Raw genomic sequence first — 22,509 nt, 5'->3', positions numbered from 1 at the left:
TGAATAGATGCGACGATGAATCTCAGCTGCGTCTTTACGTGAAGCGGCTATGTCCAAGGAAAATGGCCAAAAGATGATATAGTAAGCTTGTTCTAATTTGACTTATTGTGATTTACCAATATACAAATCATCCAAAGGACACAAGCTGCTGTCGCGGTTTGCCATTACATTTTTTTTGTTTTCATTTGTTTTTGCGTATCCCGAATGGGCCAACTGTCCTTTCCAACCCGACTTTTGAGCTTTTATGATGGAAACCCGAGACTGTTCGGTTTTGAGGATACCTGAGCCTCTCATACCACGAGAGTGAGTTAACAGTTGCCCCGAGGCCCTGTCCCAACGAAGTGCCACCCGGTCAGCGATCGATATGCCACCGTGGTGTTAAGATGATGTCAGCCCGAGAAGCAAAAGATACAGGGGCCATGCAGCTCCCCGCGGAAGCTACTGCAGCCCATTTCCCTGGAGGACAAGATGTTAAACGACGACTTTGTTTAGTTATGACTACGAGAAAAACAACCCAGAAAAATAAAGAGATTACACTCTTCTAAAGAGTGAATAGAGCGTACTAACTTCTCAAAATCATCAGGATCTCAAGATTACAGTAAGAAAAACCAACATGGAGTACCTACAGGGAACAATACCCCGAAGGCCATGTCACTCTGTAGCAGCTGCCGGACAGGGCTAGCGATGGACCCCTGTCCTAGCTCCGATCCAATTCCACTCCAACTTATCGACTTCTCCAACCCGCAACCTATCCGTCGCATCCCGCAGAACACAACTACGCATACCGCGACGATGGCAACCACAGTACCAGAGCAAGCGGCCTCTCAGCCGCCTCCAACACCAGACAGCGAGCCCGTCTACGGCGGCTTCACTCGCTTCGAAATCGAGCTCGAGGTGCGCACCCCTCCATCCCAACCCATCCACGCACTTCCTCCCCTTTGCCCGCACCACTTGAGCAAAAAAAGCTAACCGCGCCGTTTCCGCGTGCGCGCAGTTTGTCCAATCGCTTGCGAACCCGCTTTACCTTAATCACCTCGCAACGCAAAAGCTTCTTACGCGCCCCGAATTCATCGCCTACCTCGCCTACTTGCAGTACTGGACCCGGCCGCCGTATCTGAAGTATCTCATGTACCCCGGCCCGACACTCAAGCACCTCGAGCTGCTGCAGCAGGAGCAGTTCCGGCTAGACATCATCAGCCCGGACCTCGTGCAGCGGCTGATCGACGAAGGCATGAAGGCGGCCATCGACTGGCACCGGAGCGATGCGTGACGCGGATGCCGTGGAGAGACGTCTGATAATGAATACGGCTGTGATAGACACACGGCAAGGACACACATGCAATTTGGATGCATGTTGTGGGTCGAGGAACATGACGGCCGGGCAATGCACTCGAGGCAGGGCAGGCCTCAAAAAATTGTGGACATGGACCGTTGGCGACTGCCCAGGAGAAGTGCGCAGTCGCAGAAGTAGTACGATGCCAGACACATCACGAGGTTATGACGATAAAAACAAATAAAGGGGCGTTTGCGGTAACGATGCCAGCCAGTCGCATGAGATTAATGCCGCCTCGTGTCGAATGCTCGACACGCAGCGCAGCCTTACAGAGGCCGCCTCGCTGAGCAAACGCGACCGGGAGCGAGATCAAAGATCACGGATATCAAATGAAACCAAGTAAACCCAAACATCCCCGCCCAACGCCTCGCAATGCACCGTGAAATGATCAACCTCTCTCCTCCATATCAGTTTTCTCTCCACCGATTTCCGCAAGTCATGCACTGCAAAACCACCGTTAGCATCCCAACCACAACCCCCCTCCCCATGTCAGCCCCCCGTGAAAGACATACCTTGTAGAACGTCGTCATGGGCTCGTCGGCACTGCGAATCTGCACCTGGAAGAAAGCGGCCTCCTCGCCGTTGCAGCCCTCCTTGGGACACTGAGCGCGCGCCTTGTCGGCGTTGTCCCACTCGCCGGGGCCGCCGAAGACGTCCTCGCGCTCCTTGCGCTCGAAGTCGCGGCGCGAGTAGATGGGCTCCGTGATGGCGTGCTCGAAGGGGCAGGTGCGGCACTCGAGGCGGTTGCGCACGCCAGCGTAGGCGGAGACGGTGAGGATGTTGGCGCAGTTGGGGCAAACTGCAAAGAGGATGTCAGTGCACGCGCGAGTGAGAGATTGGGAGCCGGGCGAGTGGAGGGGGGCTCCTACAGAGAAGCATCTTGATGGATTGATACGGCAAGCAAACGGTGGCAAACGTCAGTGAGGGGTGTTGTCAAAGGTAGGGTATTTCAGTGTCGAAGCTCAACTCCCCGCGAGTGTCTCTCTCAGTGACTCGGTCGTGATCCTCTAGGAAAATTCAGCGGGCCTCGTCGAACACCCCCACCAATGAAATGCTTGGCAGACAGAGACACAAGCCAGTTCCGCAGTTGGAACGGCACCATCCCGCCGGAATCCCGTCATAACAATGTTCCGTGCCCCTTCTTCATCACCCCTCCTTGCCCGGCCTGTCACTTCGTGGAGGGCCCACTGTTACAGCGTTCTTTGTCCACTGTAATTTCCCTACGACGCGGCTTACTGCTCGCCGCCGAGGGTTTCTTGGTTACGTAGGACGGGCGCTAGGAATAGAAGCTACTTGCACTCTGGATCAGGGGGTTAGGGAGACCACTGCCACCTCCTTGAATGACCGTTTACCCCGCCACCCCCGATTACGTCTCGTTCAACCACCACCACTACCATCACCACCACTAAAGACAAGCGCTGCCCAATTTCTGAGTGGGAGTGTGTCACTAAGCCGAACAGCGACTCGCAACTCTTGACCTCGCCAAACTTAGATCTACACTACACTACAGTACAGCGTAGGACTCCTTTCGCGAGTCACTTGTTTCCCGCAACCTCATCTTACCCTTACCTTTCTTTAACCTCTACACTACAATTGTCAAAGACAGCGACCCCCCCCTGTACCCCTCTCTTCACCGTCTTGCCGCACCTCCGATCTTGACCCCACCAAACGAGAGGCCCCAGGTATTTACCTACGTAAACCCAGTCCGTCCCGGCCAGCACGGAGCCATTTCGAAACACGCATCCTCTCTCTCTATCACTTTCTCTCCACCTCCACAAACGCAACACCCGATCACCTGAAGAGTTGCGCATCTGCAGCACAGCATGGCCGCGGAAAACGAGGAACACGAGGTGAGTCTCCTCCCGTCCCCGTCACCTTCCGGTCGCAGAGTGGTGGGCAGGGTACTAATGTCGCCTAGGGCGCCTCCATCAAGGAGCTCCTCATCGAGGCCTGCCGGCGCAACAATACCGACCTCTTCAACGAGGTCATCGCCGACATCAAGGACGAGGATGAGCTCTCCCGCCTCCTTAACGAGACCACTACCGTCATGGGCAACCACCTGTATCACGAAGCCGCCTCGCGGGGTAACTGTACGTTCTCCTCTTACACCGCGCCTCCCCTCCTCCTTCCTTCCACTTGACCGCACTGATAACTGACCTGATTAACCTCCTTTTCAACCCCCGTGCAGACGAAATAATAGACCTCCTCCTAGACCAACCAAACTTCGAATGCGACCCCGTCAACCGCCTCGAAGGCGACACCCCGCTGCACACCGCCATCCGCTGGATCAACTCGGAACCCCCCGCCCAGCGCGATTTCGGCAACGCCCTCGTCGAGATGATGCTCGAGGCTGGCTCCAACCCGCGCGTCAAGAACAAGGGCGGCCTCACCGCCCCGCAGCTCGTCGACCCCCGCAACCCGGGCCTCCGCGACCTCATCCAGAAGCACGAGTACGCCACCATGAATGCCGGCGACTTCATCAACGTCGACTCCTCTTCCACCGCCGCCTCGCACGGCAAGAAGAAGGGGACCGCCCCCGCCGTCCCCAACGCTGCTGCCCCGCCCGTGCCCACAAACGCCGCCCCGCCCGTGTACAGCAACGACAACAACTCCTCCGACGATGACGCCGAGTTCAGCGGGAGCGACGACGAGGAGAGGGCCGAGTGGGACCGGAGACGGAAGGAGCGTGCCGCGCGTAAGGGCTGATCCGTCGTTATGCGAAGAGGGCTGGGGAGGATAGAGGCGGGGAGGAGATTGATGGCATCATACTCGAGTGGCGAACAGCCTGTCCCTTCCCATCGGCTTGCTTCCTTCTCTCTCCTGACACCTACCAAGAAACTCGGGACTTGCATCGTGGTACATGTTTCAGCTTGTAAGACCCGCGCGAATGGGGTTTGAGGGGGAGTCGGGGGGCTCTGTTTCGCTCCGGGCTCGGGCGTACAATGGCAAACACGGGCGGGATGGATGGGCCTTATCCGCGAAAGGGGCAGGAGAAGGGAGGGAGGGAAAGTTCAACGTTGCTCATTGTTCCAAAGACGAAAAAGGGGATGTGGGATATTACTGGGACTGGGGGCGTGGGGTGGAATCAATCAAAGCCAAAATGGTGGTAGACCTGCAATTACCATGGAGTTGAAGGGGCGAGGAGCATGTCGGCGTCAGTGGGCACCTCCCGAGGAAAAGAAAAATCGAATAGGGGAGGGGGAACCAACCATGAAAAACCCAGAACCAAACATATTTTCAAAGACGATGGCCAATAACAACATACAGGACCAAGGGCGGCGATAAACCCTACTCACCTTCTTGGAGGTCGTGGGCAACGCGGTTAGAGAGACTGGCTTTGTGTGCCGGAAAAGGGGGGGGGGGGGGGGGGGGAAGAGGACTTGGACGGGACTTGATAGACAGGAGGTTGAGCATCGCATCACGTACATTACCTTGCAAGAAAACAAACACGTCAGACCAATGTCCTTCGTTCTTTAGGCCGTTGTAAAATCACACCCGAGTCGGCCTTTTAAAATCTCAAGACAAACTTATACACATGCTCCAAGCTCGCGGCTCGGTCTTTCCGCATGTCACCATGCGGATAACCAGTCGAGGCGTATAGGTACAGACTCTGTTTCTTATCATGTATACGGGTATAAACGTCCTAGGTACTCAAGTGGAGGGGTGAATATCTACTGTGCCAGGCGGCTCACAACCTCGAGCCTCTTTGCCGTCCTAAAGTCCATCTCTCACATCATCCTATGAGTCGTGTCGTCATTCCAGGGTATCCTATTGCCAACGACCAAAACAAAGTAGAAGCACGATTTGTTGCGCGGGGTCCTGCCCGTCATGCTTGTCGGTAACGAAAGAAACAAAACACGATTTCAATTTACCATCCCACCAACAGTACAGCCACGGTAGCCGCACAGATGACCCAATAAGACGAGACAGTGAGGCCTGGGGCAGCGTTCTTGTCGCTCTCAAACTCTATATAGGAACGGTTCCTAACCAGCTCCAGGTTCTTCTGGCTCAGAAATCCGGCACTCGCGATCTCGAACAGTTGAGGTCCCAGGGTGCGGAGGATATTAGTGCTCCTACCGGCGGGACAAAAGACGACCTCCCAGCCGCCGCCCGAGGGGATGATGAATGTCGAGGTCTGGTCATCAAAGGCAAAGCTATAGGCGTCAGGACACATAGCCTTGGCGTGCCTGGAGTACAAGCCCGGCTTGCATTTGTCGGGGTCGTGCCATTTGCCTATACAGCAGTCGTGATCCGAGTTCGTGGCCGCGCATTGGCTCTTGCACGGGCTGAAGGTGGGACGCCGAATGTTGTCATCAGGGTAAGGGTAGACTCCGTCACCGGGCTTGTCAGGCGGGTTGGATAGCAAGGGCCAAGGGCACCAGTTTCGGACGCTGTCGTTGGATTCATTTGGTTCCCAAGGGACAGGATATGTGCTGTTGGTGTAGACGGCACCACTTGCCGAGCGCTGTGCCATGAAGCCCGTCGTGGCGATGCATGCGCAATTTGTCAGGTTGGGGGGGATGTACGAGGTGTTCTTGGCGGGGATGTAGTTGATGCCAACGGGGATGTTGTAGCCGTCGACGAGAGAGATGTCGTAGAACGTCTGCCTCCCGGAGACGCCCCCGGCAAGGTTGAACTCGGCAAGGGTCGCAGGGACGGCGCCCTGTACCGATCAGCGCTGGTTCACTCAATGTAGGACATGAGACTTACACTGAATTCGCAGTCAAGCTTTCCAAAGCAATCGCCCGTCGTGCAGCCAGCCGAGTCTCCATTGACGGTGCAGTTGGTTCTCCCCCATGCACGACCCTGCCATGTCGGCCCAACCCACATATCTCGACTTTCACCCGAGGCGAGCTCGAAGCCTCCGGTGCCGGGACCGACGCCATGCTGCGTCGTGATGCCGGGCCAGATCGTCTCGGGACAGGAGTTGGTGATCTTCAACGGTATCCTCCCATTCCAGTCCTCGGGCGGTCCTCGTCGAGCAGGGTTATACCGCTTGTTGAGCTGGAGGTAATCGGTTTTGTAGTTCGTGTGATGGCTGGGGAACACGATAGCACTGGTGGCTGGTAGCTGGGAAGCGAGGGCCAGAACCACGAGCATGCCCCGAGTGGCTCTCTTGCAGCGCTTCTTGTCGCGTTTCCTCGGCGTCGGCTGCCTCATTGTTCGCGCGGTGGGCGTCTCTAGCCGGTTGCTGTTACCGTCCAAACAAAGTGAAAGGATGATGGGGAGGATCAGAAGTGCGGTTTGAAGATTGGGTGGATCAGAGGTGTGTTTTACGCCAGGATGCTGTGACAATGCATGATTCAGAGGACCCGAGCTTCCATGGTTCAGAGAGACGACGATCTGGTATAGTTATACGGTCGGCGCCAGCGCGAAGGTGATTAAGCGCCGCCAATGGTTGGCGAAGGACCTGCGTCGAGTGACGTACAGAGCGTGGACGGGCGAGTGAATGTAGGCAAGGGGCGGCGAGACTCCAAAGGGTGATCGGCTTGCTTGATCCAGGGCCAATACCTGATTATCCCTGCTCGCGCAATGTAGCGTCAGAGGTGAGCCAGGTGGGAGCAGCAGGTTGGTCGGATGGTACCAATGGGTGGGAACGGGAGCGGGAACAGGAACAGAAATTGGGTCGTAGGGCCGCGAGACAAAATAGTGCTGGTCCCGAGATGCAAATGGTCGAAGCTAATGATTCACACAGTATACAAGGTAGTGAGAGTACGTGAGCGAATGGGGGCCGAATAGGAGAGACGGAGATGGGGTTTGTAGCGCGGTGAACCTCGTCGAGAGTGCGAGGTAGGGGGGGATTGAAGATGTTGATGTTGCCCAGAGAACGTGAAGGCAGCATCAGGTCCAATACGGCTGCACGCCGAACGGGGGCTTGCTTGATGTACCTAATCCAAATTGCTGCCAAGTGCTGCCGTTGACACTTGTCGACGCCCTCGGGTTGAGCCTGCCTTGCCTTTTGGCTGGTTCATGTCATGTCCAGGCTGTTCAGACGAAGACGATGACGCACGCAGGCACGACTGGCTGCCCGGTTTCCCATATTGGAACTGCAGGGTCCAGCTCGGCTCATTGGCGACGAGGGGCCTTCCTTGCTTGGCTGCTCTTCCCCTCCCCCGCGCGTCGCAGTGTCCCCACTCGAGGAATATTGTGGCTGAGGAGGAGGCGGAGGGAGGCCAGGGTAGGGTAGAGTCAGCATTCAGCATCTACATCATGCCAAACATCCTCTCCGTCATCTCACGCACAGTCTCAGTAGCCTCCTCAATAGACTACTACCATTGGCCACCGCCATCGTCGCTATCAGGGACTTGCAGAAGCATGGGCGATCGATACGGATCCCACATGGTGTATCCAGTCTCTCAAGCTATCTATCCTCCTCGAGAATTTTGCTTCACTGCAAGACACGTTCTGTTCGGGTCCTCGACGGCCCCTGTATGCTCCCGGATGCCCCATCGGTGCCACACTCATGTAAAATAACTTGAATTATCCCGTGCTGGGAATGTCGTGCGTCTACATTTGACAGTAGGCCATCCTCCTTCAGTGTCATAAAACCCCTCCCAAAATCCAACCCCCGTCTTCCAGTCGTCTGTCCTGGGAGGGCTCTTCGTGATATATACTCTTGGCCATTATAAGCCTCGGCTGTCCTTCCGGTCCCTGTCACCTTTTCGAGGTATCATCCGAGTGTATGGAAACGAAATGCCCAATGCAAGCCGGCAAACATTATCAATCTTTCTCTCCCCCCCTTTCCTTCCCCTTCCCTCTGGCAGTCTGCCTTCTCTGCGCCCCCCACTTTCAACCCCCACCATCCCCCCGCCTTTACCTGAAGCGCGCTCTGCAGCGGCCCATAACCTCGCCCTGGCAGACGAGCTCTGCGCTGAACTCGGATCCGTCAAGCGTCAGGTAAATGTCAAAGTAGACACGGTAGAACGTGCCTTGTGGCGTGTCCATTCTCTCAAAGTCCTTCTCGAGGTTCTTGCGGGACAGGTCCGAGGTGAGGGTGACCACTTCCTTGATGCCTGGTGCGAGGGGGTGTTAGTGATAGTCATCGGAGTGGAGACACACAACTTACGAGGGTCCTTGGTGTACTCCGGGCAGACGTCGTCGTCGCAGGCGTACAGAATATCTTCATACATAAGCGTAGCGCCGGGGGCGACTTGTCGGAAAAACGAGACCTTGACGGGCTCGCCAATCTTGACCTTCTGGCCCTTCTGCACAAAGATCTGCCGCGTGAACTTGCAACGGTCCTTGCCGTCGAGGGACGGCACGCGGTACGCCTCCGGGTGGTAGCCCTCCTTGAAGGGCTGCAGGGTGGCCATGAGGTAGTGGCGACGCGCGACGCGGTGGGTGACGACGCGCTCGGTAATACCGGCCGTGACGGCGCCCTTGACGATGGCGGCGACCGAGTCCATGGGACGAACGACCTTGGACTGGAATTGAGGGGGGACGTGGAGCTTGATCTGCTGAAAGAGGTACTCCGATGCACCAAAACCACCGACGACGAGGATGTTCTGCAGTGTGCGGTTCTGCGCCTGAATGGCAATGATCTGGTTTCGGACGAGCTCGAGAATGCGGTTGACGACGGGCTCGAAGCACTGCAGAATTTCCTCGTTGGTGAAGGTCATGTAACCCTCCTCGATGCCGGCCTCGGGGAACTCGGCCTCGATACCCACGTCGACAGCCCACTTCTGACCGTTATTGCGGAAGTCGGCCTTGATGCGGTTCTCAAAGTCCATGATGCACTTGGCGTAGACGCGCCCGGCTGTCTTGGATCCGTCGGGCAGCTTCATCTTGCGGATCTTGGTGCGCAAGATGTTGCTGAAGTTGCGGTTCAGCGCCGTCGAGCCGCACGAGTCACCGGATCCTGCCGTGCACTCAGCCACCGTGAAAGGGTTCTCTTCCTCAACCTCGTACGCGATCAAATCAACAGTGCCACCACCGCAATCGACAATCAGCACGGCGTCGTGCACCTTAAGGTTTAGAAGACCCGTCTTGGAACAGAAAATGGCGGCCGCCTCGGGCTCGGAGACCAGCGTCAACCGGTTATCATTCTCGTCTCGGAGGAAGCCGGCCTGGATGGCAGCAGCTCTGGTCGCAGCCTTGCCGGCATCGTTCCAGATGGCGGGCACCGTCAGGTAGTAGCGAATGTTGCGTTCCTCACGGTTAAAGACCTCACCGAGAGTCTTCTGCAGCGCAGAGCGCATCGCCTGGCGGAGCTTGAAGAGGTAGTCGGCGGCGACATCGATCTCGGACTTTCCGGGCGGCAGAGGGGGCAGGTTGATGGGGTCGATGTATGTGTTGCCGGACAACATGAGCTGCAGCTTGAACCATTCGACCTTTTGCACGCCGGGCTTCGGGTATCCAGTAGGCGCAAGGGCATCGGCAATATCGGGTCCCCAGCCAACAACCTTCTGGTATTGATCGTAATAGAGGACGGTGGGGATCTAGAGACAGACAAAGGAGCCGTTAGCGGGGAGGGGTACGAGTGGACAGACTACGACCACACAGAATTCGGGGCTCGGGACAACCTTTTGCTTCGTGTATGATCCGGCACCAGGCCATTCCGTAATGATGTCCTCTTTGGCTTCGTTGTTTGTGGCGAATGCAAAGGCAACACCCGAGAAAGTCGTACCCTGCAATTCGTGTCAGCGACTCGGGCCAAAAGCACAGCGAAAGCTTCCCCGACTCCCGATGATCGTTCAGGTACGTACAAAATCGATACCGACAATCAGCTGGGCCTTGTTCCTGCTGTTGCCCTCAACCTCGGCGGCGTTGCCTCCACGCTGGTATTGCGCCAAGGGCTGGCCTTGAGGAGGGCCCGGAGGAGGGTAGCCGCCACCACCACCGCCGCCGCCGCCGTACTGAGGAGGACCGCCCATGGGATGGCCTTGGCCACCGATGGGAGGCAGCTGAGGCGGGTAACCAGCGACGGGAGCGCCAGTGTTGATGGGCGGGGGACCGCCGACCATCTGGCTGGGAGGAGTGCGGGCCGGGCCTTGACCGGTCATGGGACTCGTACGGCCCATGGGGGGAGGAGCGCCGGGAGGAAAGTTGGCCGAATAGCTCGGAGGGCGGTTGCCGGAGCCTGGGTGATTCATGGGGGCGATTGAGGCGGACGAGGTCGAGGCGATGGAACCTGGTCGGATGGGAAGCTGCTGCGGTATTTGAGGGGCACCGGAAGGGTGACCGGCCTGGGGAGGAGGGGTCGGGCTGGAAGTGTGGTTCGGATCGGGCGTTTGGATACTGGCAGTTGACTTGCGTTTACCGAAACCAAAGCCTTTCAGGCGGGAGTTGGAAAAGCTCATAAGGGAATATGGGGGAGGAAGAAGAGAGGGGAGAGGAGCGAGGGCCCAGGTGGGCAGGACGAGCAGAGGGTATATCGGTTTGGGTTGCAGGCGTCGGCAGCCGTGCGGTGCGGTGCGGTGCGGTGCGTTGCGTTGCGGTTCCAGCAAGTTGGTGGTAAGGTTGCGGTTGGTGTGGTAGTGGTTTTGGTGGTAGTAGGTAATCGGCTGCGGGATGATGGCCTGGGCTTAGACTTTTAGGACTCGTTGCTGCGGCTGCTGGACCGGGCTGGGGTGTCGAGGTTCGGTCGGGGGGTCGGGGAGTGAGTGGAAGAGGGGATGAAAGGGTCAGGGAGGGGGGGGGGGGGGGGGGGGGGTGGTGGTGGTAGTGGTAGTCGAGACGGAACGAAACCCAGGACAGGAGAGACTGACCGTCCAAGTCAGTCACTCAGCAGTCTGATTGGCTGGCAGGCTAGTAGACAGGCAACAAAACCCGTCAAAACGGGACTTTGAGGGCTGAGGACTGAGGACTTGATGAGGATCCAGTACTCAAAGAACGAACGACTCAGCTGCTGCGACGGTTCGGCGGGGTGGGCGTGACGCTTGACAAGACGAGGGCGGGAAGGGAAAAGGGAAAAAAAACGAGCAAGAGGGGGAAATAGGTGGGAAGGAGTGAGAAAATAGAACTGGGCTGCTGGGCCACTGCCACTGCCACTGCCACTGCCACGGTTCAGAGGCTCAGGCTAGGAGGGGTGAGTATCCGTATCAAGTGGGAATTTGGGGGAGGCGTGGTTCGCGGTTTGGTAGAGGGGGTGGAGCGTGGAGCATAGAGCGTGGAGCATAGAGCGTGGGCCGGTCACTGGCTGTGTATGTATGCATGTATGTATATGTACCTAGGTAAGGTCAAGCGTAAGGTGAGATAGGCGAGGTGGTGAGTGGCTAGTGAGTGTGATGGCCGTGAGCGTGGGCGCTTGCTTGCTTCTCCGCCGTTTCTGGGATGATGCGGTTGCGGACAGAGGAGAGGGGAGGATCGCTGGGGAAACACTACTGACTGTTGAAAGGGCGGATGCCAGTGAGAGTGTGATTGTGTGTGGGCAGCTGTGAGAGGCTCGGGTGGGATGGGACGAATGGGCGACTTGACTTGACTGAGATGGTTTGTGTGGTTTTTCGCTTGTTCTGTTCTTCTCCTTCACTCTCCCCGTCTAGGTGAAGTGGAGTGATGGTTGTGAGGGGAAACGGAATTTTTGATGGGGTATCCGTACCTTTTCCGTAATTTCAGTAAGCTGACCGTCGTAAACTGCAGGGCGTTGGGTTTGGGAACCGAGACCAAAGGCGAAGGATGGCTCAGCGATGATTGATGGTGGGTCGGCAGGATTCGGGGGCGCTGGTGGTTGACAAGGAAGAAAGAGTAGAAGAGCAGGAGGAAGAGGGTAGCAATGATGGTGATGGTGACGATCGGCAGGATTAAGGGCATGAAGATTGCAGACACGGGCTGTCTGTCTGTCTGTCTACCTAGATGCTACAAGTCCGTTTTGCTGCCTCCTGTCAGTTTCTTCCTTGCTTGTTTGCTTGCCTAGGTCCCCAAGGTACCTTGGTAAGGTATTCTCTCTCTTTCTCTATTTCTCTACCCACGTACCTACCTAGCTAGATGGGTTTTCAGCTTTGTTTGTGCCTCGTAACTTACCACCACTGCTCCTGCTGCCGCTAGCTGCTGCGATGTTTCCCCCCTCCATTTTCCCCTTCCTTCGACGGATACTGCTGGGGATTGGACGCTGAGCAAGATGCCCTGTACTGGTCCTAGGTACCAAAGTAGGTACCTGCTCAGGTACCTAGACAGAATAGAAGTCGCTGTTCGCAGGGGTAACGCCCAGAAGATACTTGTCGGGAACAACCGATCCAGGATCTAGGACCAGGCAGGAAAGAAAACCGGGGCCAGGTGGCTGATGTATCGCGCCAGCAGCTGACGACACTAAAAAAACGAAGCCTGCGGGTGCGCTACGCAGAGGAACCAACCCAACACACATAAGCACCACCCACCCGGCTCGCCCTCTGCGCAGTGTAAGGCTGAAAGGGACGCTTAGTCGAACCAACCTGAACTGCGTCTACAGTGCAGCGCGGAAGGGAATGAATGCTTGGAACTCCTGCTGTTGTCTGTTTCCGGTCGACAATGCCTGAAACTGACCTGTGGGTGTTGTATGTATGTATGTATGTAACTGTGTGTGTGTGCGCCTGTGCCTTTACCTGTACCGCGCAAGCATCTCCCTCCCTCCCCTCTCCCTTCCATCTACCACACCTGCTGTACAACTCGTTGTCGTTGGCTGGGCAAGGTGCTGGTTACAGTTGCTTACCTATCTGTATGTCAGGACAGACGCACGCTCTCACTCGCTCCGTGGTCAGCGGCCTGTCGTCTCAACTGCGGTCAGACCCAGGTGCCCGAAGGGTTTCGTCCCGTCCCCGCGTCACCGTTGTCTATGTCTGGAGACCCAACCGTCGAAGAGGAGGCACTCAAGTAGGGGCGCTGGCACTACTGACTACATCTCTACACTGCACCAGGCGCATCTCGAGACAGGCTTTTTGGGCCGGTGCTCGTGTCAGAGGACACAAAGATTGGGCGGCGGGAAAGGGAGGGAGCATCTTTGTCAGCCATTCCCCACATCCTTGGACTCTCTGAGTGTGCCAGCGGCCCGAGGATGGCAGATGAACGGCACAGAAGCAGAGCTGAGGCCAAACCTTGAGCTGGAGCCGAACATGTGTGTCAACATTTTAACCCCACACATGCGCCTGATGGACTCGGAACGAGAGATGCAAGCATCCAGTGGGATGGGGTCGATGGGAGCCTCTTCGGTACACCATGGGGGAGTCGCCCTAATCTCGATGTATGAGGAACATACTCAACCCTGCCGTTCCCGTCGGGGGACACGGCGATACCTGACGGCGGCGGCTGGCAGGGTGCAACGAACAACAGTCGACAAGGGCAGTGGAGAATGCCGCCGGTCTCGCGGAGAACTGGAGACGGCCTCCCCGGTGCGCGGCGGGCGGGTGCCGTTTTGTCAGCAGCATCGGGTTCTGGAGACAGAGTGGGCTCCATCCCAATCGATACGATACGATGCGAGACGGCTTCGGTCCCAGAGTAGAGAATTCAGTCGAGGCCTCTGGGGCAAGCCATGACTGCAAGCCATCGGCTGCTCTTGGGTTGCAGTTGGTCAAGGGGACCCGGCGTCATGGGGCACGGCTTTCTTCCATTGACGCCCGACCAGGACGTTTCTCGCGAAACCGATTAACGCCAGTGATTCCGGTTTCCGATGGCCTGCTGGTTCTTGTCGTCCTCTTCTCCTAGCCCCAGCCTGCCGGTGAAGGAAGGGGGGGCTGGCTGGTAGTACGTTACTGCATGCGATTCGAAACCGGGGGGCGCTAAGATGGCCCCAGGAAGAGTTCTGACGGGTCAGGGATGAGATGCAGGACTTTGTTGCGTAGGACTTTGTCGAGGACGAGTGAATGAATACGCGGACCGTACATTGTCGATGGAGGGGAGGGGAGGGATGGATTCCACATGCAGTCCACCGCCACGAAGGACTTGGCCGGGGGTTCCTCGCGACCTCCGGAGAGAGACACAGAGCACCATTTACCATCGGTCTCGCATGTCGCTTTTATCTCGTGTGTTTGACTAAACAAATTGTTGCACAATATGTTTTTGTCTCTGCGTCGCCGAGGGGGGCCCTTTGTCCTGGCTCCTGGAACGGAAACGAGAACGAGGAAGATGGGCAGAAGGAGGGAGGTTGGGCGGTGTATCCGTCGCCCCCTTGCTTTTTCCCTCTTTCTGCTCTTGTCGTGCTAACCCCGCCAGATTAGGTTGGGCCTGTACTCTGGACGGAGTACTGTTCATGTATGTCCAGAGTAGCTATCCCGTATCCCGTATCCATTGGCTGCTGTCCTACCGCTTCCACATCCTCGGGACTCAAGGACTTTCCCAAGGGGCCCCTACACCTCCTCAAGATTCTTCCATTCCATCTTTTCTAGCCGAACACCTAATCGAACTAACTACCTTCCCCTCTTCCTGCTGGCTTCAAGAAATGGCCTCGAAATGTCAAAGAACCTTTTCTCTCTGGATGATGAAACTGACGCTGACTGTGACATGCGCAAATAGCTCTTCCATTCCTATCCCAAACCCATCGGTGATAACGACAAGGGCAGTTTGCGAGTCTCAATGCCACAGACAATGCTGATGCTCATCCCCAGCCATGATTTAGCAAAGCCAAAAGGTGGGGCAGACGAAGGATCTGGTCCTGTCACCCACCGTTCTCTTATTCACAATTCGTATTGCCATCCGCCATCCAGAGCCTTCCCCCCACCTTCCTCACTTCAGTCAATCTCCATTCACCTCCAAGATGGCCAGGACTGGGAGCCTCAACTACACAGTCTACAGGTTTCGCCACTTGTGTCTAGATGCCTGCCCGAGCCCAACTGGCTGGAGAGAAAGCCTTGCCGGCGCCGATTCTCTCGAAACCTCACGACGACAACGCAACGCCTCAGCTGCACCAGTCGACAAGTACATGAGCTAGCGGGAGTCCTCTGCGCGAACCGTCGGGAGACTTGCCAGTAGGAACCACGGGACACGGTGGGCAATACCTTCCCACAATGGGGCTGCTAGGGCCCTGTGAGGCGTAGCACAACCACCGGGCGCGTCTGATAGGCCTGACAGAGTGCATCCTCCTCTGATCGGCCTCCGCAAGCTCAGCCGCAGAGCCTTTCGGGGAGGTTTAGCAGCAGCTCTCCCTCTCCTATTCGCGAGTACGAGCGCTTCCCAGAGCCCTGAGCTGATGAATGTTGCGATGCGAGCCAACCCTGCCAAAATGAACCGACCAGCGACCGTCCATCCGGCCGGTGCCATGTGGTCCTGCCGCCATTCCCGACAAGTGACGGATGGCGTGGCCGTCTAGGCAGAGAGCGCTGGCTTTTTTTCTTCTTCTTTTTGGCAGAGCTTCACCGACCGCCGGGGTACATTTTATCTCGGTTCTGGGTCGCTGGGACGGAACCGATATTCTCCCCTTCGGTACCCTGGACGGGTGTTGCGAGGGCCCCAGGCGGGCTCGACTGCGCCGCCACGTTCCCACCACCAAGTTCGGGATGGAGAACCCACCTACAGAGTCCATACATCGTATGCTGGTTGTTTATTGATCACTGCCAGGTGTTCCGTCGTTTCAGTGGGTTCATCTCCTCGGAGCACCTCCCGAGCTCCGGATTGGCCCCGGCGAGGTTCGACGCTTCTACCAGGGACAAGGATGTTCTATGGACTGTAAGGAACGGCGACCCCGTTGGCCGGAACCCACTCTCACCGTCGCCGAGACGTCGGGTCCGGTGAGGCGTTCACGTGCCTGGTGGAGGCTCCTCGACACCACCCGGCACGTCTCCTCGTATGTTCTTGTGACGGAGTCTGGAACCCGGGCCGTTGATGGCCCAGAGTTTGGCTAGAGTCGCATGCCGATAGGCCCACGCTGATATCAACGAGACTCAAGGTTATAGACGATTCCTCGTGGTCGATGATGATCTGTGTGAGAGCTTCTTCCCACTTTCTCTCCGTTCTCGTCATCCGTTCTCTCCTCAATTGTGCTCTACGCAGGGATATGTGCAGCGCAATTACATTTGCGCTACATTCCGATGATTCAGCGCCATGCAAGTATGTCGAGGCATTCGAGGGAGCGGTCTAGCTCCAATGTCGCATGTCTGTTCCCTACCTGGACAACTTACTTGCCCCTTCCCTCGTCCGTATGTCTTGCCCTCGCGACCATCACGAACTGGACTTGGGGAAAGGGTACTAGTGCTCGCCGTTCCCGTCATCCCTTTGCCGTACAAGTTGTCAGTAACCAACTTGGGCTGGATTGAAGCCCAGCCTGGGATCTACGGATAGCTCTGATTGGGCAATGGCCGCCTTCCCAGTTCATGGCCGCCGGACTGGGTCATCCACGGCGGGATTTGGGTTAAACCAGGGATATCAAGGGCAGCCAAACTCTACTTCTTCACTGGGAAGGCGGCCGGTGCGGTCTCGAAACATGTCACCGGTGAGTGGCGGGTACCGTTCAAGGGGCGGCGTTACAGAGTTCAGTGGCACTTGGCTGTAACTGAATCGGGTGTGGGAGCTTCCCCTCTTATCATCCGTTTCCATGCATCTTAGACATCCTGGGTCCCCTTCACTCCCTATCGCAACCGTTCAACTGAGGTCTGGCAAGAACGACGGGCCACAGACCGCGGCCCCTTCCATTCTCCTGGGAGTCAGTATGCAAACCTCGTCCCCTCCTGCCGTTCATCTTAAAACCATTTATCTATCTGTACATGCCTACGGTGCTCTGCTCGCCGCTTACCATCACGACTCCCTTGAGATTCCTTCAATTGGTACATTCCAGCCTGTGACACCACCGACCCAAGGGCAGCTGAGACACGTCCAAGGTTGGGATATCCCGAGCTACGCGGCACCTGCTGATACTTGGCTCGTGGAGTACTTGCCCGCCGCCTCGATAGCTTTATTAGGCTGACCCGACGTCCCAAATCACGACGTGTTGTCTGTCCTCCAGCTTCCTGCACCCTTCTGAAAGCATCAACTCCGACAACATGTCTTTCTACCAGATAAATCTGGCCGTTTTCGCGGCGGGGAACGGGTACATGCTCTACCGCCAGTACAAGCGCCAGGAGCAAGAAGTCCTTGATGAGCTGAAGCAGGAGGCTGCCGGTGTCGAGGAGGCCGACGGCAACGAAGACATCGAATTGCGCCACCTGCTCGCGGAGCCCGCCGAGTCGCAGGCCGCCATCCGACAGTTCCGGCTCGACTTTTTCCCCGTCTACGCCCTGGCAATGGCGGCGGACTGGCTGCAGGTAACGGGACCTTGACGAAATCGATGGTGTCCAAGCTGACGAAAGAGACAGGGCCCGCATATCTATGCCATTTACAAGTACGAGAAGAACATACCCGAAAAGATTGTCGCCGCCCTTTATGCCGCTGGCTTCGTCTCCGGTGCCATGTCAGCCTCGTTCGCCGGCGAACTCGCTGATCGGTACGGCCGCCGTCTCGCATGTATCGCGTACTGCGTCACCTACATTCTCACCTGCCTGACTATGCTCACGGACGACCTGTTCATCCTGTTCGTCGGCCGATTTTGCGGCGGCATCTCGACGACCTTGCTCTACAGCGTGTTCGAGGCATGGATGATCACGGAATACAACCAGCGTGGCCTGTCGCGGACGAACCTCAAGCTGGGCTCCATCTTTGGCAACATGACCACCGTCAGCTCTATCGTTGCGATCCTTTCCGGCGTCGTCGGTGACATCCTGGTCAGCGCTCTGGGTGGTCGTGTCTGGCCTTTCATGGCAAGCGTGGCGTGTTCGACAATCGCCATGTTCTTGATCTCGAGAAGGTGGAAGGAGAACTACGGAACCAAGCAGGCTGGCCCGGCGACGTCGTCCCTCGCGGACGTCAAGAGCGGAATCCGCATGATCGTGGGCGACAGGCGCATCTTGTCTCTGGGCTTGACGTCGACGTTTTTCGAGGGCGCCATGTACCTGTTCGTTTTCTTTTGGTCTGCGGCGCTGAAGAGCGCGAGAACCAGGTCCGGCTCGGACGAGGAGCTGCCCTTTGGGCTCATCTTCTCGAGCTTCATGTGTGCTATGATGGCTGGGTCTGCCTTCTTCTCGCTCTACAGCAAGGCCCACACCAAGGAAACGACTTCAAATATTCTGATGATCGTCGTGCTCTTGGTGAGCTGCTGTCTCTCGGCTGCCGTCCTGATTGACAGCGAAAAGCTGCTATTCTGGGCTCTGTGTATGGTGGAGGCATCCATCGGCGCGTACTTCCCCAGTATGTCCTTCCTGAAGAGCCAGGTCGTCGAGGACGGCGTGCGAGCACGCGTGTACAGTCTGCTGAGGCTTCCACTCAACGTGTTTGTTGTCGTGGCCCATAGCCTGGACGAAGAGGGTAAGTTTTGCGCAAAGCAATGGATAACAATGAACTAATCAGAAAACAGGCGATGGACACAGGAACAACGTCTTCATGACTTGCGCCGCGCTGCTCATGGTGTCCTTCTTCATTGTCAAGAGAACCTTTGCACCGGATGCGTGAGGTTGTGATGGTATTTAACTAACATCAGGTTTCCATGCTTGCTGTTCTTGTGAGCCAGAATGACTTGGTGGGGTAAAATATCCCGATTTGGAAGAGAAAAATAAATGCGTTTCAAGCATGTTGGCGATGCATGCGTATATCATGTCATGAGAAATGAAGCATGGGGCATGTATTATGTACGAGCATCATAGACGGACTGGGAAGTACCGTAATATCTCAAAAGGCAACAATCTGTCCTATTTGGTCCGTGTGCAAGATTCACCCGGCTGAGGGTATATCAATGAACGGGGCTTTGTGGAAGCCCTCGACCAAAAGCTGGGGGGAGGGCGGCCAACGTGGGCAGAGCAAAGCGACTTGGAGACAGAGGCCCGTTCTCGTTAGGGGGGCCTCGTTTCAAGCCTCCTTTCCCGTTGCTCGTCGAGTACTAGAGTAGGCAATCAATTCAGTGCGTACAGCATACTGAACCCCTTTTTTTGTTAGCCGTTTCCCGGATCTTTCCACATTGTCATCGCGTGCACTTCCTCGTCGCCGTCGTTTCCCTCACTCTTCCCCCCAGTCATCAGACGGGCAAGCAACAACCGATACGGCTCGTGGCGGCACCCCATTTGCAGCGGCTGGAGATTCTCCAACGATCAGCCTCCGGACCCCGGGTCCTGCAGTTCACACCGCATAGTTGGGCGGACCCTGCAGCGGTTTGATAAGGGACCTGAGTGGTCAGCTCACATTCCTCTCCGGCGCACCCTCCACCTTTGCAGGAAGCTCTCGCATGCAAGAGAATTGCTCGAGAACCCCCTTTCGTCGGATGAGAAGAGGAGGGGAAAGGCAGACGGACGTAGACACAACTTGCGCGCCAACCTCCTCTTTCTGTCTTCCTCTCGCGGATGGGCCAACTCATATTCCTGTCATCCGCATCTTTTGTCTCTTCTTGGTCGGGCAGCATAAGCGTCTTCAGAGGACCCGTCGTCTTATCTGATCGTTGAGCAAGTTTGTTCCACGTCAACCACAACACAACCACCCGCAACTCGTTCAACGATAGCTGGCGAATCAAGAGTCTCGTCGAGTACGTCTCGTCATCGCTGCCGCGGGCCAATTCCACCTGGTCACTAAGGCAAGACCAAGACCAAAACCGGGAAACCTGGAAATCGGGAAACAGGGCAGTGTGTTGTGTCTGGCGAGGGCCATCGCCCACACCGATCAAGATCCTGCACATTGACGTGCCACCCGCCTGCAATCACCCCTCCAAAAGGTGAAGTGAGCCAGACCACGACTGCACCTCGCCTTGCCAAACTCGCGTCACTTCACACGTCCGTACTACACACTACGACGACCAGCCAACTTCCTTGAACGGGAGGGACCGGTTTCTAAAGCCACTTGGGCAGTCGCATGACATACAACTACAGACGCTAGTCGGCCAGAGAAGTAAGAAGGGACTGCGATCGAGCGGTTCGACACTTGCAATCAATCAAGCAGAAGCTGGAGAGCACAGCCTATTAATACCAAGCCAAGCCACCAAACGTCCGTTCATTAGACTCGACTGGCAGCGACAACCGCTTGAATACGCACATTTGGTACCTATCTATCCTCCGTCCGACCCAGATATTTCGAGACTCGAGATCTTGGAACCGTCCCGGCGCCAGACCCGAAGGGACCCTGAGTCTGAGGAAGGGTGATCGGCGCACGACCATCACGAGCAGTTTAACAACACGGCAGCAGGCGTCGGGCGATCCCCTCGATCAACAACTCTCTCCGCGTGCCAATTATCATTTCTCCATTCCCGTCACCCGTAAACACACTTGCTCTTATTTCCTGCTAGACCCCGCCGTCGCGCGCTCAACCCACGAATCCACGGGCACGAGGACATCAAAATTTGGCGCAGAGACCCCTGGCACCCGGGAACCCCATTCATGACCTCATTGGGGGAACAGGCCTGGGTCCTCATCGTCCACCCACAGCGTCACACCCGGGAGACTAATTACAGACGGGCCGTTTAAACGCTTGCCGTCTCCTCCAAAGGGCCGAGAGGGAGAAATTCAGCGGCAGAAGCACCGTCGCCGCCGCCATTCTCCCGCACCCAGCGTATGCAGCGCTCACGGCGCACACAGACGCACTTGCCTGGCCGTTGTTCCGACCAGGAGAGCGAGAGCGCCGAGAGAGTCTTGAGCAGAGAAGGCGGGAGATTTCGCAGTGAGGTGCAGTGAGGCGCCCGCAGCGAGAACTCCTATACTTCCGCACACACAGCAAACATCGGCACATTGTCGGCCAACCTGCAAAGGCGAGGCGCCGATTGGCGCGCGGGCGGTCTTGGTACGGGCTATCAAGACGTCGACGGGCGGCAGGGCCGACGACAAGATGCTAAGCAGCAGCATGCCGACAGTCAGAAACAGCTTCATCAAATGCTGCATCTTGATAAAGGCCCGGCCGTTGCCGGATCGGACACCGGCCTCGACGATGGCGACAACGCCACATGCGACAGCCAGACGGGGTTGACACTTGGCGATAGCGGCATCTTCCCACAGATCCAGACAAACGAGGCGACCAATACGATCAAGACGACCGGCGGCAACGGTAACGGTGGCCGTCGACGACGATCCAGCGTCAAAGCCAAAGCCCTGCCAAAAGCCAAACCCGGCGATCCACGACGCCGGAGAAGGAGGAGCAGCTTCCTGGTCTCCCATGGGGTCTCCTCGTTTTGGTACGGCCTTTGCTCGGTCGTGTTCCTAGTGCTCGTCTTAGTAAGTACCTCTGCAGCAGCACAGATTCTCCATTTCCCATCCAGTTCATCAGACAAATTGTCGTTTCCGCGTCGGACCCCGTCCGTCAGCTTGAAAATCCACTCTCCGAGTCAACAAATCACTTGCCCCCCCTGTCTTTTCCTCTCTCCGTATCTTTCTCTCACACAAACACACTCTCTCTGCCTTCTCTCGCATTTCATCCTTTCTCTATTGGTTATTTTGCATGCGTTCAATCGTTGTTTTACTCCTCTTCTTTTTTTTTTCTTGATTTTTTTCTGTGCTTCTAGTCAGCCTTCCATGGTCAACGTGTTCCCATTTCCCAGCTTCCGGCATATTCGGTGGCCCGCCCGGGTGGGCGATGGTGGATGGGGTACGGGAGCTTCTTCGGCGCAGAAGTGGGCCACCGTGGGACGGTGGGAAAGTGTCACTTGTCAGCGCCCCTGCGCGTGCTGTCATGAGCCGCCATGAGCGTCGAGTGGCGTGGCGCGTGGCATGGCCCGGACGGAGGCTTCTCCCCCATCTTTCATCATCGTCCCGGATGGGGAGAGTTTCCCCCGGGGCAGCATGCGGGCTTCCACGGGGCCCATGTTTCCTGCTTCCCAGGCTAGGCGGAAAGGAACGGAACGAATGCAGGACAGGAGTATTGTTGAGAAGAAAAGAAAAAAAAGAACAAGCGAGCGGGAAAGAACAAAAGGCATCGATGATCGGGACCACGCCGGAGCCAATTGGTCGCACCGGAGGGGCCGAATAAGAGCGCTTGGACCAATGACGGACGGCCAAGGGCTGCTTCCAACACCCGAGCTTTTTCCAGCGCGCTGCTGCGTGGTTTTCCAAATCCAGAGGCCGCTCCGGGACGGGACACCTTACCGGGTGCAACCGCCTCAGGCCGCGATACCAGTCAGGTTGGCAACCCATGCCTCTCTCTACCTGGCATGACGACGGGAAGGAACTTCCAAAGCCACGGGAATTGAAAAGCAAAAAAAAACGAAAAAAGAGGGGCCCGTAGCCAAGGTTTCCTCCTCGCTGGAATTGGAGACTGGGCATTGGACGACAACGAGCGTTCCC

At 56.8% G+C, this 22,509-nt stretch overlaps 7 protein-coding genes across 7 annotated transcripts; 3 read left to right on the top strand and 4 right to left on the bottom strand.

Moving 5' to 3' along the window:
- Nucleotides 1–792: 792 nt before the first annotated feature.
- CDEST_07817 (Putative mediator complex, subunit Med31, mediator of RNA polymerase II, subunit Med31 superfamily) lies at nucleotides 793–1,270 on the top strand (the record flags this gene model as incomplete). The annotated part of the gene is made up of 2 exons (XM_062923976.1): nucleotides 793–894; nucleotides 995–1,270. 2 exons carry the CDS (start codon nucleotides 793–795, stop codon nucleotides 1,268–1,270), a joined length of 378 nt encoding a protein of 125 aa, XP_062780027.1.
- A 2-nt stretch (nucleotides 1,271–1,272) lies between these two features.
- CDEST_07816 (Putative Zinc finger, TFIIS-type, DNA-directed RNA polymerase, M/15kDa subunit) lies at nucleotides 1,273–2,349 on the bottom strand. The gene is made up of 3 exons (XM_062923975.1): nucleotides 2,203–2,349; nucleotides 1,846–2,132; nucleotides 1,273–1,776 (listed from the first exon to the last, which is right to left on the bottom strand). The coding sequence occupies exons 1-3, from the start codon at nucleotides 2,210–2,212 to the stop codon at nucleotides 1,741–1,743; spliced, it is 333 nt and encodes a 110-aa protein (XP_062780026.1). The 5' UTR covers nucleotides 2,213–2,349; the 3' UTR covers nucleotides 1,273–1,740.
- Nucleotides 2,350–2,721: 372 nt separating this feature from the next.
- On the top strand, nucleotides 2,722–4,793 carry CDEST_07815 (Putative ankyrin repeat-containing domain superfamily). The gene is made up of 3 exons (XM_062923974.1): nucleotides 2,722–3,183; nucleotides 3,252–3,423; nucleotides 3,522–4,793. The coding sequence occupies exons 1-3, from the start codon at nucleotides 3,157–3,159 to the stop codon at nucleotides 4,037–4,039; spliced, it is 717 nt and encodes a 238-aa protein (XP_062780025.1). The 5' UTR covers nucleotides 2,722–3,156; the 3' UTR covers nucleotides 4,040–4,793.
- Nucleotides 4,794–4,934: 141 nt separating this feature from the next.
- On the bottom strand, nucleotides 4,935–7,163 carry CDEST_07814 (Putative Thaumatin family). The gene is made up of 2 exons (XM_062923973.1): nucleotides 6,044–7,163; nucleotides 4,935–5,996 (listed from the first exon to the last, which is right to left on the bottom strand). The coding sequence occupies exons 1-2, from the start codon at nucleotides 6,491–6,493 to the stop codon at nucleotides 5,202–5,204; spliced, it is 1,245 nt and encodes a 414-aa protein (XP_062780024.1). The 5' UTR covers nucleotides 6,494–7,163; the 3' UTR covers nucleotides 4,935–5,201.
- Nucleotides 7,164–8,145: 982 nt separating this feature from the next.
- CDEST_07813 (Putative Heat shock protein 70 family) lies at nucleotides 8,146–11,411 on the bottom strand. Its single transcript, XM_062923972.1, has 5 exons — nucleotides 11,041–11,411; nucleotides 10,039–10,851; nucleotides 9,856–9,960; nucleotides 8,400–9,771; nucleotides 8,146–8,346 (listed from the first exon to the last, which is right to left on the bottom strand). The coding sequence occupies exons 2-5, from the start codon at nucleotides 10,630–10,632 to the stop codon at nucleotides 8,147–8,149; spliced, it is 2,271 nt and encodes a 756-aa protein (XP_062780023.1). The 5' UTR covers nucleotides 10,633–10,851; nucleotides 11,041–11,411; the 3' UTR covers nucleotide 8,146.
- A 5,376-nt stretch (nucleotides 11,412–16,787) lies between these two features.
- On the top strand, nucleotides 16,788–19,020 carry CDEST_07812 (Putative molybdate-anion transporter, MFS transporter superfamily). Its single transcript, XM_062923971.1, has 3 exons — nucleotides 16,788–17,472; nucleotides 17,524–18,568; nucleotides 18,618–19,020. Exons 1-3 carry the CDS (start codon nucleotides 17,212–17,214, stop codon nucleotides 18,710–18,712), a joined length of 1,401 nt encoding a protein of 466 aa, XP_062780022.1. The 5' UTR covers nucleotides 16,788–17,211; the 3' UTR covers nucleotides 18,713–19,020.
- A 1,774-nt stretch (nucleotides 19,021–20,794) lies between these two features.
- On the bottom strand, nucleotides 20,795–21,391 carry CDEST_07811 (uncharacterized protein). The gene has a single exon (XM_062923970.1). It carries the CDS (start codon nucleotides 21,385–21,387, stop codon nucleotides 20,800–20,802), a length of 588 nt encoding a protein of 195 aa, XP_062780021.1. The 5' UTR covers nucleotides 21,388–21,391; the 3' UTR covers nucleotides 20,795–20,799.
- Nucleotides 21,392–22,509: the final 1,118 nt, after the last annotated feature.

The sequence above is a fragment of the Colletotrichum destructivum genome, chromosome 5, assembly GCF_034447905.1.
Source record: "Colletotrichum destructivum chromosome 5, complete sequence".
Taxonomy (NCBI): Eukaryota; Fungi; Ascomycota; class Sordariomycetes; order Glomerellales; family Glomerellaceae; genus Colletotrichum; species Colletotrichum destructivum.
Note: the sequence above shows the minus strand (reverse complement) of the source record. Positions and strands in the feature narration are given on the sequence as shown.

Coding starts and splice junctions, on each gene's coding strand:
- CDEST_07812 (XM_062923971.1), top strand. CDS start 17,212: ATGTCTTTCTACCAGATAAATCTGGCCGTTTTCGCGGCGGGGAACGGG. Junction 17,473..17,523: donor TGGCGGCGGACTGGCTGCAG/GTAACGGGACCT, acceptor CGAAAGAGACAG/GGCCCGCATATCTATGCCAT. Junction 18,569..18,617: donor CCATAGCCTGGACGAAGAGG/GTAAGTTTTGCG, acceptor ATCAGAAAACAG/GCGATGGACACAGGAACAAC.
- CDEST_07811 (XM_062923970.1), bottom strand. CDS start 21,387: ATGGGAGACCAGGAAGCTGCTCCTCCTTCTCCGGCGTCGTGGATCGCC.
- CDEST_07815 (XM_062923974.1), top strand. CDS start 3,157: ATGGCCGCGGAAAACGAGGAACACGAG. Junction 3,184..3,251: donor CGGAAAACGAGGAACACGAG/GTGAGTCTCCTC, acceptor AATGTCGCCTAG/GGCGCCTCCATCAAGGAGCT. Junction 3,424..3,521: donor AGCCGCCTCGCGGGGTAACT/GTACGTTCTCCT, acceptor ACCCCCGTGCAG/ACGAAATAATAGACCTCCTC.
- CDEST_07814 (XM_062923973.1), bottom strand. CDS start 6,493: ATGAGGCAGCCGACGCCGAGGAAACGCGACAAGAAGCGCTGCAAGAGA. Junction 5,997..6,043: donor AGCTTGACTGCGAATTCAGT/GTAAGTCTCATG, acceptor TGATCGGTACAG/GGCGCCGTCCCTGCGACCCT.
- CDEST_07813 (XM_062923972.1), bottom strand. CDS start 10,632: ATGAGCTTTTCCAACTCCCGCCTGAAAGGCTTTGGTTTCGGTAAACGC. Junction 9,961..10,038: donor TGATTGTCGGTATCGATTTT/GTACGTACCTGA, acceptor CACGAATTGCAG/GGTACGACTTTCTCGGGTGT. Junction 8,347..8,399: donor GGAGTACACCAAGGACCCTC/GTAAGTTGTGTG, acceptor CCCTCGCACCAG/GCATCAAGGAAGTGGTCACC.
- CDEST_07816 (XM_062923975.1), bottom strand. Junction 1,777..1,845: donor CCATGACGACGTTCTACAAG/GTATGTCTTTCA, acceptor GTGGTTTTGCAG/TGCATGACTTGCGGAAATCG.